At 41.4% G+C, this 14,857-nt stretch overlaps 1 protein-coding gene and 1 long non-coding RNA gene across 2 annotated transcripts; one reads left to right on the top strand and one right to left on the bottom strand.

Moving 5' to 3' along the window:
• Positions 1-279: 279 nt before the first annotated feature.
• On the top strand, positions 280-11,115 carry RBM22 (RNA binding motif protein 22). Its single transcript, XM_063120860.1, has 11 exons — positions 280-352; positions 1,381-1,434; positions 2,945-2,974; positions 3,833-3,965; positions 5,222-5,322; positions 5,436-5,608; positions 6,066-6,266; positions 7,779-7,943; positions 8,340-8,428; positions 9,374-9,508; positions 10,147-11,115. The coding sequence occupies exons 1-11, from the start codon at positions 299-301 to the stop codon at positions 10,275-10,277; spliced, it is 1,266 nt and encodes a 421-aa protein (XP_062976930.1). The 5' UTR covers positions 280-298; the 3' UTR covers positions 10,278-11,115.
• A 1,834-nt stretch (positions 11,116-12,949) lies between these two features.
• LOC134396758 (uncharacterized) lies at positions 12,950-14,333 on the bottom strand. The gene is made up of 2 exons (XR_010025291.1): positions 14,223-14,333; positions 12,950-14,181 (listed from the first exon to the last, which is right to left on the bottom strand). It is a non-coding gene; the product is annotated as an uncharacterized LOC134396758 (long non-coding RNA).
• Between the last annotated feature and the right edge of the window lie 524 nt (positions 14,334-14,857).

The following is a 14,857-nucleotide window of genomic DNA, read 5'->3' as shown; positions in this document are numbered from 1 at the left end:
CAGCCCTTGGGTGGATCGTTTCTTTTTTCTAGAGACAACTTCCGAGTTACTTTCGACGCAATTCTCTCTCCTTCACCTGCAAAGTAACCGTGACAAAAGCCCGTAGGAAGCGATGGCAGTTCCGTGGACTTCAGCGTCGTTCGGCAAGAGAGCCCCGCTTTCCCCAACGGAGCTTTCGAAAAGGAAGCGAGGAGGCGCGCGCGCCTCTCTCAGCCTCTAGTTCTACGGCCTACGCTCGACGTGTACTTCCGGGGTACAGACAATCTGTTTCCGGGATCCGCTTTTTCGGCGTACCAAGATGGCGACGTCTCTGGGATCCAACACGTACAATCGGCAGAACTGGGAGGATGCGGTAAGAATGCCCTCCCGCGGGGGTGGCCTGGTTGGGTCGAGGGCCTGGGCTCTGTGTCAGGAGAGAGGAAGGCGGAGGGAGGGGGGCTCCGGCCCTTTGGCCTCCCGTGGCCGCCGGCTTCCTCTGGGGCTGAATGGGTTTCTGTTCCCTGCCGAGCCGTAGGGAGACCCAGGGCAGGAGTCGGCGCTGCTGGGAAGGGGCGCTTAGACCGAGCTCCTCCAGGGAGGCTAAAGAGGCCTCCGCGTTCCTCTGCTCCTCACATGCCATAAGAAACTGCGCGTTGCCGTCTCTCTATATTGAGCAGAATTCCCCGGTAGAAGGAATAGTTCCGTTGTCTTCATCTCTTTAATTTAATTTAAGGTCCTTTTAGGGAAATTTGGCTTAGAGAGTGCTGCAAATAACATTGCACAAAGCTTTACGAATTTGCCAAGCTGTAGTTAGGAAGATGTATTGTATTACTGGAGTATTCTTATCTGAGAACTCTAAACTAAAAATGTGAAAACATGCTGCAGCCTTTGCATGTGCCTGCACATTCTCTCCCTCTCTGACTCTAGAAACCAGGAGACAAGCGGGAAATAGTGAATTTTCACGTTTTTGTTAGCCCTCTTTTTGTCGAGGCAGGGTGTACTTTTGTTGTTGTTGAAAAGGAAGTTGGTACTCTGAGGAGCATTCCACCCAGAAGTGCCCTGTACATCGAAACAAGTGTCACATTTACCTCCTGATTTTAGAAATATCAAAGTTGTTCTGAAACATTTTTTTCAAGGTTATATTTTTACCAGTATGGGTTGACTGTGTTTGTATGCGTGCTGTGCTTCTTCTTTTTAGTGAGCCTGTAATGTAAAATTACTTTTGGTGTTTGTGAATCCCTTTTCCATTGTTCAGGAGTGCAAAATAATTTTGCATGATAAGGATTAGTGGCCATTACAACGTCATTCCAGTTTGACCCACACTATGAAGATTGTTATTCAGGATTGAGGGAGATGTCTTATGATTTTGATCCTGAAACAGATTTCCTTTCTTTTGTACAGGATTTTCCCATTTTGTGCCAGACATGTCTTGGAGAAAACCCCTACATTCGAATGGTATGTTTTTATTGTGGGGTGGTACAAGTTTGATAGAATAAATACAATGTAAAATACTAACACATGTATCTCTTGAGCCCTCCTTTACTGATGTAAAATATGTGTTCTCCCAAATAATGGGGCTTGTGTTGAGAAAATATGCTTAGGATTGATGACTTTACCTATGTATAAAGCAATGTGTTCTGGCTTCATTGGCAGGAGGGCCTGTAAAACATTGTTCTCTTACTGTGAGATAAATGTCTTATTAAATGTTTTGATTATGTGTTCTTCAGTGACTACTCTACAAACTTAACTATGTATAACTTGAAATACATCCCATTGAAATAAGCTGAAATTCCAAGCAAGCCAGGCTTGTTACTAAGCCATACAAAGTTACTAGCCTGAAAAAAATACTAGGTTGCTTTATGTCATAAGAAGAAACCATCTTATGAATAAAAAGCAAGCTAGTAAAAAACAACAACTTTATGGGTTAAACCTTTCCACCCCACATCTTCTCCCTTCTCCCACCATTGCACTGGTTACTCTCTTCTTCCCCACCACCGCTTACCAGCCAGTGATATAGGAAAGGGCTCCTTTTCTCTCTTTTTTTCCTTATTTAAACATGTGCCAGTGTGCTGCACCACAGGAAAGCACTACATTCACCAGCTTCTGTCACACTTGCCATCTTCATTTGCCCAGAGGAAATGGTGGACATGAATGGAACCAGCTCAGGCAGTTCTTGCACAGAGGCTGATTGGGCTCGCGAAGCAGGGACAGATACTCTGCTTTTCCCAGTATTGGGTCCCATGTTTTCTATAGAGCCAACAGCCTATTCAGCTTCCATGGTTTAACGTCCTCCGCAGCCAGTATGGAAACCAATCATGCTGGCCAAACAGGAACTCGGTCTCTGCTTCGCCAGCCCAATCACTCAGCTGGAGAGGAATTCCATGTACTTGCCTGCATGGAATTCCTGTCTGCCAATGGCAACTAGGCAAGTGGTTAAAGATAACACAGAAGTAGACATATTGCTGCACAGGATCTATGTTTTCATGGTCATGGTAAGAATTATCTTTTTGCAACGCCCTGTATTCTTCATATGTCCCCATCCAGAACTCTGATACACATGCATAGCATTTATGTGAGTGGGCATGCCCATTAAATTTAAAGAAGGGAGTAATTTCATGTGCACGTTCCTTTTGAAAAGCTTTCCTCTTCCTTTTAAGTGAATGGGAAACTTGCAAGGGATTGAGATAAATAGAATACCTATGATCTTCAGTCGTAGTGTTTTTTTTTCCTAAAGTGACATATATTTATAGTGTTTCTTGCATATTATTTTCACTTCATTGTGATGGGAAAAGGCCGTGAATTGCCTTCTGTTCCCTAGAAGAGTCTGAACAGATGGAAGTCACATGCAAAACAGTTAACATATATCGTGGAGGTGAATCTGTAGGAGTTGATGAATCTTGATTTTAAGAAGCTTATTGTCTTGGAGACAGTTACTTTTTGTAACATGCATTTTCCTCTATTCTAGACCAAAGAGAAATATGGAAAAGAATGCAAGGTATGTTTGTCACTTAAGGGAGAGAACTTTAGAGGTAGCATCATTTGAAAGGGTAGTAATAGTATCTAAAACAGGAGTGGATACATCAGCCTAGCCAGTATAGCCAATGATAAGGGATGGTGGGAATTGTAGGCCAAAACATTTGGAATGTCACAAGTTGTCCCAATCTAAAAGAAGTGTAAATATATCTCCTGAGAATTGAGTGTCATGGCCCCAAAGGATAAGTGTTAAATCTTACAGTTTAGTTCACTTCAATGACATCATAGGTGCACAATAGTGCTGCTAGCTTACAGCAAAAACCTTTTGGAAAGTTTAAGAGTGCCTTATGCGAAATTCTGTTTGGGAAGTAAAGTATTATTTTTATTGCATTTTTTTTTCAGATTTAGTATAGGTAGAGTTGAATTACTTATATTAGTTCATATTAATCTCCCCAATGGAAAACATAGATAACATTGTCTCAGAAGGACTTAATACATTGCAACCTACTTCCATCCTTGTTGGGTCTTCCCAGAATTGTTTGTCTTTTGTTTTGAATTTTATGTAGTGGTGCTAACTGAAAGTATTTAGAACACATATTGAGTTGTGTGTGTAACACATGTTTGCTGAGTGCACGCTTGTGGGAGTAAAAGGAACCATCGGGGTGGTAGAGTGGATGTGAAGCTGTCCCTGCTGCGCCAGGTTTGGACGTCAGGCTAATCCATGCTGCAGCATGAGTAGTTATGTAAATAATGGCTGTACATGTGCGCGGGTGGGAAAAGAAGCCACGATGGCTTCTTTTACCCCTACAATAGTGTGAACCCAGTTGTTGTCTTATATGCTTGGATTAGATGGTACATATAAATGTGATCTTTGTCTCAGATCTGTGCCAGGCCATTCACAGTATTTCGTTGGTGCCCCGGTGTACGGATGCGCTTTAAGAAGACAGAAGTGTGCCAGACATGCAGCAAGCTGAAGAATGTTTGTCAGACCTGCCTTCTTGACCTGGAATATGGTATGTAGTTATTGTTTTGCTATAACTGACAAATGCAAAATTAACACTGTATCCACTGTGGTAGAAACACATTCCAGTTATCCCACTGCTAATACCAAATATGATGGAACAATCTGTGAGTTACTCCACCAATGTCCCCAAAGGTGGAAAAAAATGTAGGTTCCCCACCTGTTCTTCCCTTATTAAAACTTTGAGATTTGGGTCAATGGAATTCCCTGCCACATGGCTTATCTCAGCTATTAAAATACATCTATGAAACTACCGCCACCAAAATAAATCCTCTATCTTATATACCTCAGTAACCTAGTAACTAGGGCATAGGCATGGGGTGGACACCGATAGTAGAGACAAGATGAACAAAACTAAGATACTTATTAGGGAATTATATATACAAGGAAATAGAATTACTTTTTAAAATGATAGGCTGGGATTGCTTAAATATAATTAAATATCCTTGACTCCCTGCTAATGAGTTTGCAGTACCTTTCCCCTCAGATCTGATTTTCCTAATGCCTCACAACCAGGAAAGATGCTGTATAGCAGTCTTTCTCTGTCTCCAGCTCTTCTGTTGCCTCTGGCTTCTGAGATGATACTGTTTCTACAAATCAAATCCATTTCCAGGGCCTGCCAAAAGTCACACTGCATATAAAGTATGACCACTCTACTTGTACTTACTAAATTTTAATAATGTTCTAATATTTTTTGAGTGGGAGTGTCCCTTTACCATAGTAAATATTTAAGTGTGTTGAGGCATTTATATGTCCCTGGCTTTGTAATCTATCAAGGAAGATTATAAATCTGTTAAACAGAGAAACAGAGTAACATCTCAATGTCTCAAAAGAGAAAAATAGTCCCTATCACATTAGGGTGAAGGACAATGCACATGAGGAATTTGATAACAGCAATGTACAAATATGTTTTGCTGTAGAGCAGGGGTGGGCAATTTGTGGCACTCCTGGACTACAACTCCCATCAGCCTTAGCCAGGATAGCCAATGGTGAGGAATGAAGGAACTTGTAGGGCAAAACATCTGGAGGATCATGTAGAAGCCCACAATGACATTAGAAAATCTCCAAGCTTAATGTTTGCATTTCCTGACAAGAGTTGTAATTTTCCAATAGATTAAATACAGTGTTTCACAGGATTGATAGTTACGTGTTTCTTTGCTTAACTACAGTTAGTCACATTTGCGGTAATAATTGCTTTATTGTTTTGCCTTTATATTGATTTTGTGGGATTTTCCCTTTAAATATTAGGTTTACCTATTCAAGTTCGAGATGCTGGACTCTCACTTAAAGATGATATGCCGAAATCGGATGTTAATAAAGAGTATTACACCCAAAATATGGAAAGAGAGGTGAAGAAGTTGGCTCTTGTTTAATTCATACTTTAAACCAAATGAACTAGATAAATGGGATGTGAACTGTCTGCTTGTTCTTACTGTGTATACCTGTTCATCTGCTTTTTTAGATCATGAACTCTGATGGCACCCGTGCTGTTGGTGCTCTTGGGAAGGCCACATCTACCAGTGACATGTTGCTCAAACTAGCTCGGACCACCCCTTACTACAAACGCAACCGCCCGCATATCTGTTCGTTCTGGGTGAAAGGAGAATGCAAAAGAGGAGAAGAGTGTCCCTACAGGTATAATTTTGCAGAGAAGGGTTAACCTTATGGCTGTGTTCACACATATTGTCTCAAGGAAGCAGGTGTTTAGATAATTACACAGTAAAATTAAAATAATGCACATGCATTAAAAGGCACAGCAAATGCCAATATGAAAACAGTAATATAATTCCTGAGCAAATATTTACCAAGTACATTGAGCCTGAGAGAGTGCTGAAGATTTTATTTCTACCATTTGATAAATTTGTTTATTAATTTATTTATTAAGACATTTGTATCCCACGCTATATCACAAGGATCTCAGGGCGGCATAAATCTCTCTGCAATTAATCTAAACACATCTTAACGGTCTGAGATTTCATGTTAGCAGTATGACTTATCACCAGCTGCCTGTAGTTTAGAAGAATAGATGAAGGAGATGAAACTGGCACTCTTTAATGACAGATGTCATAAAATATTTCTTCTGAACCCTTAGACATGAGAAACCGACAGATCCAGATGATCCTCTTGCTGATCAGAACATTAAAGATCGTTACTATGGTATTAATGATCCTGTGGCTGACAAGCTTCTCAAACGAGCTTCCACAATGCCTCGTCTGGACCCGCCTGATGACAAGACTATTACAACGTTGTACGTAGGTGGCCTGGGTGACACTATCACTGAGACCGACCTTAGGTATGTTTGCACTTCTGGCTGTGCCTTGGCAAAGTTGCATGTGTTTCTTTAGGGATGTCTGTACTAAGATGCGTCCCAGGGCATACTGGTAAATAAGCTCGTGCCCCTGTACACAGGTAGTTTCCTTTATTAGAACTTCACTTCTGAGTTTTATTATGGGAAATCAGTACCTTTTATTGATTTCTCATAGTGTTTCTGACCATGTTTGGCAGACATAAGAGGCATTGACTGGGTTCAGACAACGTGCTAACCATGATGGTTTATTTTCTGGAAAAATCCATGATGGCTTAGCCTGTTGTCTGTGGGATGTCCCCCCCCTCCATGGGTTATTTCCCCCAAATAAACTACCCTGAGAACTCACGGTGTACAGTAAGGGCTATTTTGCCTATAGTGGGATGGCGTGTTGTCTCTCGTGTCAGTGTGGATTACGGAGATTGCCTACAGAGCTGCTTGGCTAGAGTGGCCAGAAACGCTGCCGCTGCTCTTCTCCTCTCAAGCAATCTCTATTCCCATTGCAAAGGAAGCTGGGATACCTGGCTGACTGGGCGGGAGGACTACAGGAAGAGAAGGGGCAAGGGGAAGGGTTGAAATAAATACTCTGTGTAGCTTGTTTGCCTGATTGTCTGACAGGAGCACAGCAGGTTGTTTGCATATCCACCTACCCAGCATAGCTTGCCATCCATCTCGGGTGAGCGTGATGCGTAAAACCAGCCATTGTGCCAGAGAGCTTTCCACAAAGAGCAGATCGGCACATCCCGTGAGGAAAACTGCTCATGGGGCAGGATCGAGTGCCTTTTCCTGAGTAGATGAATTTCCTCATGTTTGTGTCTCATGTTTCGCCTTTTATATTACCAGTGTTCAAAGAGACAATATCTCAAGAGGCAATTGGGAATGCAGTCACACTTGCCATCTTCAGAACTATGGTGCTTGCACAATAATTATGTTGACATTTCAAGGACTTCTGATGGTTTTACTAGCTTAAAAGCTAATGATGAAACTGACTTTGATATTGTTCCATTAACATGTTGCTCCATATGTGAAGGATCCAATTCTTCATTTTCCATTACTTTGGGAATAACTATATTTTCTAAATAGTGAGAGGAAGTTTTTCGAGCACTTTAATCTGTTATTTGATTAACTGGTAAGCTGTTTGGAGACAAACTTCACATGCAAAGACCGCAATTTTGATGTCTTGAACATTGAAATCAAATCAGAGTTACTTTATTTTTATTTATTACATTTATATTCCGCCTTTTTCCCTCCAAGAAACCCAAGGTTGCTTACATAACCCTCCTCCTCTCCATTTTATCCTCACAACAACCACCCTGTGAGGTAGGTTGGGCTGGGAGTCTGTGACTGGCCCAAAGTCACCCAGTGGGTTTCCATGGCCGAGTGGGGCCTAGAACCCAGATCTCCCGACTCCCAGTCCAGCACCTTAGCCACTACACCACACTTTGAGCCTCAGCAATGTCAAACACAGTTTCACTGTATCAGAATATGTTTTCTCCTCAGGAATCACTTCTATCAATTTGGCGAGATCCGGACGATAACTGTGGTGCAGAGGCAGCAGTGTGCATTCATCCAGTTTGCAACACGACAAGCTGCAGAAGTGGCGGCGGAGAAATCCTTCAACAAGCTTATTGTCAACGGCCGCAGACTGAATGTGAAGTGGGGCCGGTGAGTGACGAGGAAAAGAGCTTGTGGCAGCCTGGTTTTTCTTAGAGATTTTCCTGGACACACGTTTTGGAGTTTCTCCACTGAGCTGAATGCACCAAGGTTTCACCTCAAGTCCAGCGCACCCAACATATCACAGAGCTACAAGCACTCTCAGAGGGCCACCTATCTCTTCTCCCAGCTGCCTTAAGGGAGGTGGCTGGTGTCAAGTGTATCTAGAAAGCCTGTTGATATACACAGCGGATTGCAAGTAGGGCATTAGTTGGGCCTTTTCCACAAGGCCCATTTTTTTAATTTTCCCTCTTGGGAAAATATTTGGTAACACTTCAACCTTGAAAATCTAGTATATGTCTAACTTTCTACTTCAGCATAGTTTCAGTGCTTTTCATTGGGTTTCAGGTCTCAAGCAGCCAGGGGGAAAGAGAAGGAAAGAGAAGGGATCACAGAATCTGGTATAAAGCTGGAGCCAGTCCCTGGACTACCTGGAGGTAAGAAAATGCTCCTTGGATTGGTGACATTTTAAGCAAGGTGTAGCAGATAAATTGCTTTTCTTCTAAGGTAACTAGAGATGCAATGGGCACCTCTCTAAGAAGTTAGGGGGGTTACATTCTGAATTTGGCATAGCTGTGCATTGGGGAGTGTACGAGGAATTTATTTCAGTTCATTTTTTACCAGAATCTACCCAGTTCAGATCTCCCAGAACTGAACATGGACCCAAGTGCAATGCATGATTGAAATCTGTACATTTCCAAACCTGCAATGTGATTACCAGAACAAAAACAAAGTGTTTTTAAAAATGTGGCCATTTGAAAAACATGCATGAAAATATCTGTACTTTTGAAAAAATGCCCGGGGGAAAAATTCTGCTTTTGAGAAATGCATACAGACGTTTGAATCAATGGGAGGAAAATGTGTACATTTAAAAAAATGCACACAATTGATGTGTATATCTGAGAAAAGGCATATGAAAGTGCATCCTAATTTTGTACAAAAAGTAAAAAGGTCACAACCCGATATCGACACAAGTCGGAACAAACTTTGAGGTGGAATTTGGAAACCTCAATGGCGTTCAGGTTCTGCTTATTTGCACATCCATAGCGGAGACTGAATATTTTAGGGATAGAGAAAGAAGCAAGTCTGTGAATCAAATTAACTGGTATTGGGAGAGAGGAAAACATACTTTAAGCGCTGAGGCATCAAGCTTATTTGAAATAGAATACCCTAGTCCTTGATAAGATAAGGCATTTGATTTAGATTCAAATGCCTTTTTTTTTTATTGAAGGGACTTCTTTTGCTGAACCCGTATTAACATTAATTGCATAACACTGTAGAGGAAACAGACTGCAGTAATGCTCCATGAGTAAGGAGTTGTTCTTGACTGCATCTTGCCTGCTGGTTTTTATTTTTTACTTTGTAAATTTTGTGTCCTGCAGCTCTTCCACCTCCTCCTGCGGCAGAAGAGGAGGCAGCTTCTGCGAACTACTTCAACCTACCTCCCAGCGGCCCCCCAGCTGTGGTAAACATTGCCTTGCCACCACCGCCTGGCATTGCTCCACCACCACCTCCAGGTAATTGTTTTTCCGTCTGGAGAAACGGATGCTGGTTTGTCTTGTTTTTGCAGCTGTGGATCTATTTTCTGTTGCCTACCCAGTGCCCTCCAGATGTTTTGAACAACAGCTCCCATAATAGCAGACCATTGGCTATGCTGGCTTGAGCTTAATGGAAATTGTTGTCCAACATCTGGAGGGCCCTAGGTTGCCTAACCGTGTCTTTAGAATCATGCAAGTGTTTATTCCTTAAGAAAAATACTATTTGCCTCCTTCCTGCTCCAGCTCATGCCCAAGATTTAGGGGTGGGTGGGGGAGTGGCTGTTTGGAAAACAAGAACTGTGGGACCAAACTATTTTTCTCTGAAAGATCTATAGCCCAATGCTGAGTACCATTACTAGGAAGTAAGGCCCACTGAGTTCAATGGGACTTACCAAGTAAGTGTACGCAGGACTTCCACCTCCTTGTCCTTATTTGTAGAAGCATGAAGTAACTGTTTCAATTTTAAAATGTGTATATTTAAAGTAAGACACTTAGCATATGATTAACTTGAAAGCCAAAATTGTGTTAAAGCAAACTAAATTTTAAAAATGTTATCAAGAAAAGGCCTGTGTGCCAGGTGTTAGATTAAAATACTGTTCTTTTTTCCCCCCCTGCAGGATTTGGGCCACACATGTTTCATGCGATGGGTCCTCCGCCTCCTTTCATGAGAGCCCCAGGTCCCATCCACTACCCTTCTCAAGATCCACAGAGGATGGGTGCCCACGCGGGGAAACACAACAGCCCCTAACACCATCGGATCATTCTTACTGTTTAATTTCCCCTTTTTTAAAATGGAAAGTTACATTGGTAGCGTACCACACTCAGTTGTAATGAGCGGGAAACTAAATCTCTCTCTTCCTGTACACACAGCACAGGCTTAGTCCTGCTGTGTTAAACCACTCAAAAAATCTGATCATTTGTATAACCAAAATACTTCTTACTGGGTAAAGAAAGGTTGGTTTCTGCTTGTAGTGAAACAGAGAAGTGTGCTAGAACTGCAAGCCCCATCAATGTATTCAATTTTGCACACCTTGAAATTAGTCGCTTGACAAAGAATAACTATTTTTAAGACCGTTTGGTAAGCCCCAGCCAAACTGAAAATTGCCCGGCTTTGTTCAGAAGGGGTCCTTGATCAAAACTCCTTCAATGCTAATCTATTTGAATGTCAAAGAACCGTATTGCCCTTGCAACTAGATTCACGTTCCTCCTTGCGCTGAATTGGAATGGAAAAACACCGGGAGATCGCAGCGGACGAGTATGAAAGATGTGCGGATGGTGTTCCGTTCTGTATTTAGGCTGTTTCTCGCCATTCACAATCCTGTCTGTGATACACGCTACCAAAATGTTGAGGCAGCATCACTGCATGCTTGTTAATCCTCTGTTAAAGAGGCTGGTGACTCTGAGTTGTGGCGTACGTGGCCTTCATATCCATTTGCTACTAAAACTAATCCGGTTTATTTCCTAACCTAACATTTGATTACCAATGGCTGTTCTAGGTATGTGTTCTCAGTATTTACTCTGTACCATCTGTTTTCTGCATCAAGTCTGTAATGTGTCCTAGTAAAGAGAATCATATTTTTTACCTATTCCTGTGTCTTATTAACTGGTTGCTGTTGTTTTTTAAAAAGAAAATATTGCACAGCAGATCCTTTTACTGGGACCTGAACCTTGCTTCCAGTCGCAGCTGTCTAAATTGAACTTAGTTTACTGTTTGCTTCATTTCAATACAGAAGTGAGAAACGTTTATACACAGGCTGTGCTCAGACAACACAATAGTCAACAGTGGGGTAATAATCAATTTGCCAGTTGTTTACCTAGGGGGTAGTCCCCACACAACATGATAATAATCAACCGTGGTGTGGATTAGAATCAGCATTGAGTTGACTATTAGTCCAGGCTGAGTTCACTCACTCATCCCCCACCCTTTAGGCTGTCTCAGTCCTCCTGCTAGTATCCCATCAGCCATTGTTGCCAAAAATCTATCCTGCCAGCTGGACTAGAGCAGCAGCCACTGCTTTGATTGCTCTTGCCTTGCGACTCTGTGGCTGTCAAAATTACCAATGGTGGTTCAAATAGCCAGCTCTAAGCAGCGTTGGTTATTTTGGTCAAATAACCAACTGTTGGTTAATAAAACCTCCCTCCACACAACAGGATAACCCTTGGTGGGTTAAATAACCAACTGTTGACTGTTTAAATCACCATTGGTTATTGTGTTGTCTGAACCCAGCCGTATGCGTCTTGATTTTTAGACCCGCCCGCTAGCACGAAACTGCAGATAGTGTGAGATTTTTCAAACGTGTCCAATTATTTAAGCAACTACAAGCTTTAAAAGGTTCTAAAATGACATTAGAGATGAATCTTGCCTAAATTTAAGAGTCAGTTGTATAAAAAGTTAACTTTCCTTGAAACCATTGTTAAAATTAAGTAAAAACTCAGGTAACAATAGTGAAAATTTGCACCTCAGCCTGACTATGTTGCATGTGAGGCTGCTATAAGTTGCATTTTATGCAACCTTGTACTATGAAGGTCAAGCTACCCACATTTAAGTTACTCAAGAATAATAAAGTGTGCTAGAACCTGCATAGAAGATAAGTATCATTGGCAGAAATCGCTGTTGGCTAGTTTACAGTTCTCCGTAATCTCTAGCATCAGTGTCCAAGCAACACAGAGAGGACCGTGGGTGTGGGCAGTCTGCTTGGCAACAAAGCTGTACCTAATTCTATTGAGCTGAATCCTGTAATAACTATAAATTATGAGTTCCAAAAGGAGAAGCTGCGTTACTCCGCTGCAATGAAACAGTTTCGTGGCACCTTAAGGCACAGTCCTATGGGGATGGCGGTCAGCAATCCTCACCCTTCACCCTGCTCTGTGTACTGTCAGGGAGGGAAGGAGGCTGGGTAGACCAGAAGGTTCCTTGTCTCCCCAGTCCCCTCCCTGCCCATGGGACCCCCTTACCTTATCTTCGAACCTCGACGAGGCAGCCAGTGCTGTTTTCCATGCCGGCTGCAAGGGGAAGAGCGTTCAGAACTTGGACTCCTGGGTCCGAAGCCAGAGGGCTGCCCCTGACTTGGATCCAAGAATCTGAACTATCTTATGGTCCCACAGACACTATCTAGGGGTGACAGGATTGCTGTCCCCAATATTTAACAGTGTTGTGGCATTTCACAAAAACAGCCAATAAAGGCATAAACCTGTGCATGTTTAGGCAGGAAAGAAAATTGTACAACTCCTAGCATTCCCCAGCAAGTGATGTTGGCAGGGGGAATGTCTGTTAAGGCACCGTAAAACACTTTGTTACGTTTGCCACTATGGGGTGGGGTATTAGTTTTCACGTTAGCTTTATTTTCATTCACAAGTGGCTTCCTGCCTGTTATTTTGCAAGGAATAACATTTGTTTACCAAATAAACAAGAAACATGCATTTCAAAATACAATTCATTTTATTTCCCCCCATTATATATTTCCAAATGTAAACACGACTTCCAGTTCAGAAGGCTGGAACTGGATAGTCTTTTCATTGACAAGAATTTCGTAGCAAATAATAGCTTGAAATTCCTGCCTATTTAATTTCCCATTTGCTATGGGTGGGAGATGGAATGGAAAGTCTACCTTGAGTTTTCTGAATAGCTGTTAATTGTCCCTTTGATAGGAATCAGCTCTTGAATTCCCTTTAAAGAGTACTTTTGACAGCTATGGCTAATACATCTAAGAAAGACTGCATAAATCCCAATAAATTAAACAGCCATAAAACTACACAATCTAATTCTAAAAAGCTGAATAAACATAAAATGAATAAACAGAACTGTCAGTGAAAATAGTTCTTTAAATGAGCCCCCTATTAGTTCTGGTATGTATTATTTTATTCCAAGGTCTGGAAGATATGCAGCTCTAGCTTTGTCAGTCTGCTTTATATAATATCTACACATACATACATAGGACACTAGGACAATTTGGTCAGACCTATGTTCCACTCTCTGGCCAGGTTTGGGACCTGCAGAGGCACTGTAGCAGTAAAAGGACTACAATATGGTAATCTTTTCCTCCCAGTTTATTTCCAGTTTCTGGGCAAGGGGAGATCTAAATTGCAACCCTAGAGATTATTTACATAGGAGTAATTTCTACTCAAACAGTTTGCTGCCAACCTTTCCTACTGAATCCATTTCTTAACAACTTCTCTAATCCTAAAATTCTATGTAGAAAACTACATATCAATATTTTATAGTAATGGGTTCCCCAGTTTGTTTACACATCCTATTACATATAATTTAAGAAAAGCTAATTAGTGAGAACATCACTGCATATTACTTTCTGCAAGAACTCATGGGAATATGAGTTGATGGCTGTGTTGGCCCTTTTAATTCTGCTTATTAGGTCATTTAGCACCATGGTGATGAAGTATTGAGATTCTATATCAAAATGCATGTTGTGTCCTGATATCCTAAATAGTTTGGATTGGCCTTATGGCTCATTTCACTCCATTCAAAAGCTGGACTTTGGATCTGATCAAGTATATTAAGAACAGCATTCTAAAAGCAACTTCCAAGACAACACAGCTTTAAAAACTGGATAACTATTACCTAGGTGTTAAGATGAAAAAAATCTCTGCTACATTCTCTTACAGCATCTTTCTTCCATTATATCGCTCAAAATATCCTGGGCTAGTATTTGATACAAACTAGATGTCCAAACTTGACCTGGTATTTCTTTCTTTGTAGACAAAACAAAATACAATTCCTTTGAACTTGCACTAGCTTATTATTTTCTCTTGTTTCTTGCTTGTGACAGTTTTTTTCCCTAGATGAACATGATGGGATTTGCCAAGTCATGTTGTCTTTTACTGATTCAGAAATTTCCTAAGTATTGAACTTTCTTTTCTATACTGCCCATCAGCCAAAGCTCTCTGGGTTTCACACTTCTCAAATCGCTTTCCTAGTTATACTATATTTCCTGAAAGTGCTAAATTTCCAAGATCTATGTTGCTGTAATAGTTTTATTAGGCCAAACAAAATCTCACCGAAAGAATTGTGTAAGCTTTTGAGATCTCCAGATCTTTTCATTCGGCAAAATATTATAAAAGGCAGGTTTGGGGGATGGAATGGGGAATGAGGAAACGTCACCATTTAGTCACTCGCCCACTCCTTTTTATAACATTTTGCCTGATGAAGAGATCAGGGGATTTCAAAAGCATGCACTTTTTTGGTGGGGTGTGTGTGTGTGATGTTTTGGTTGGCCTAACAAAGCTATTATAGCAACATGGATTTTGGAAATTTTCATAGGGTCAACATAGGTACCTTTGCCTCCCCCCCTTTTCTTTTTTTTCTTTTTCTTT

Source organism: Elgaria multicarinata, chromosome 3 (genome assembly GCF_023053635.1).
Source record: "Elgaria multicarinata webbii isolate HBS135686 ecotype San Diego chromosome 3, rElgMul1.1.pri, whole genome shotgun sequence".
In the NCBI taxonomy this organism is placed as follows: Eukaryota; Metazoa; Chordata; class Lepidosauria; order Squamata; family Anguidae; genus Elgaria; species Elgaria multicarinata.
Note: the sequence above shows the minus strand (reverse complement) of the source record. Positions and strands in the feature narration are given on the sequence as shown.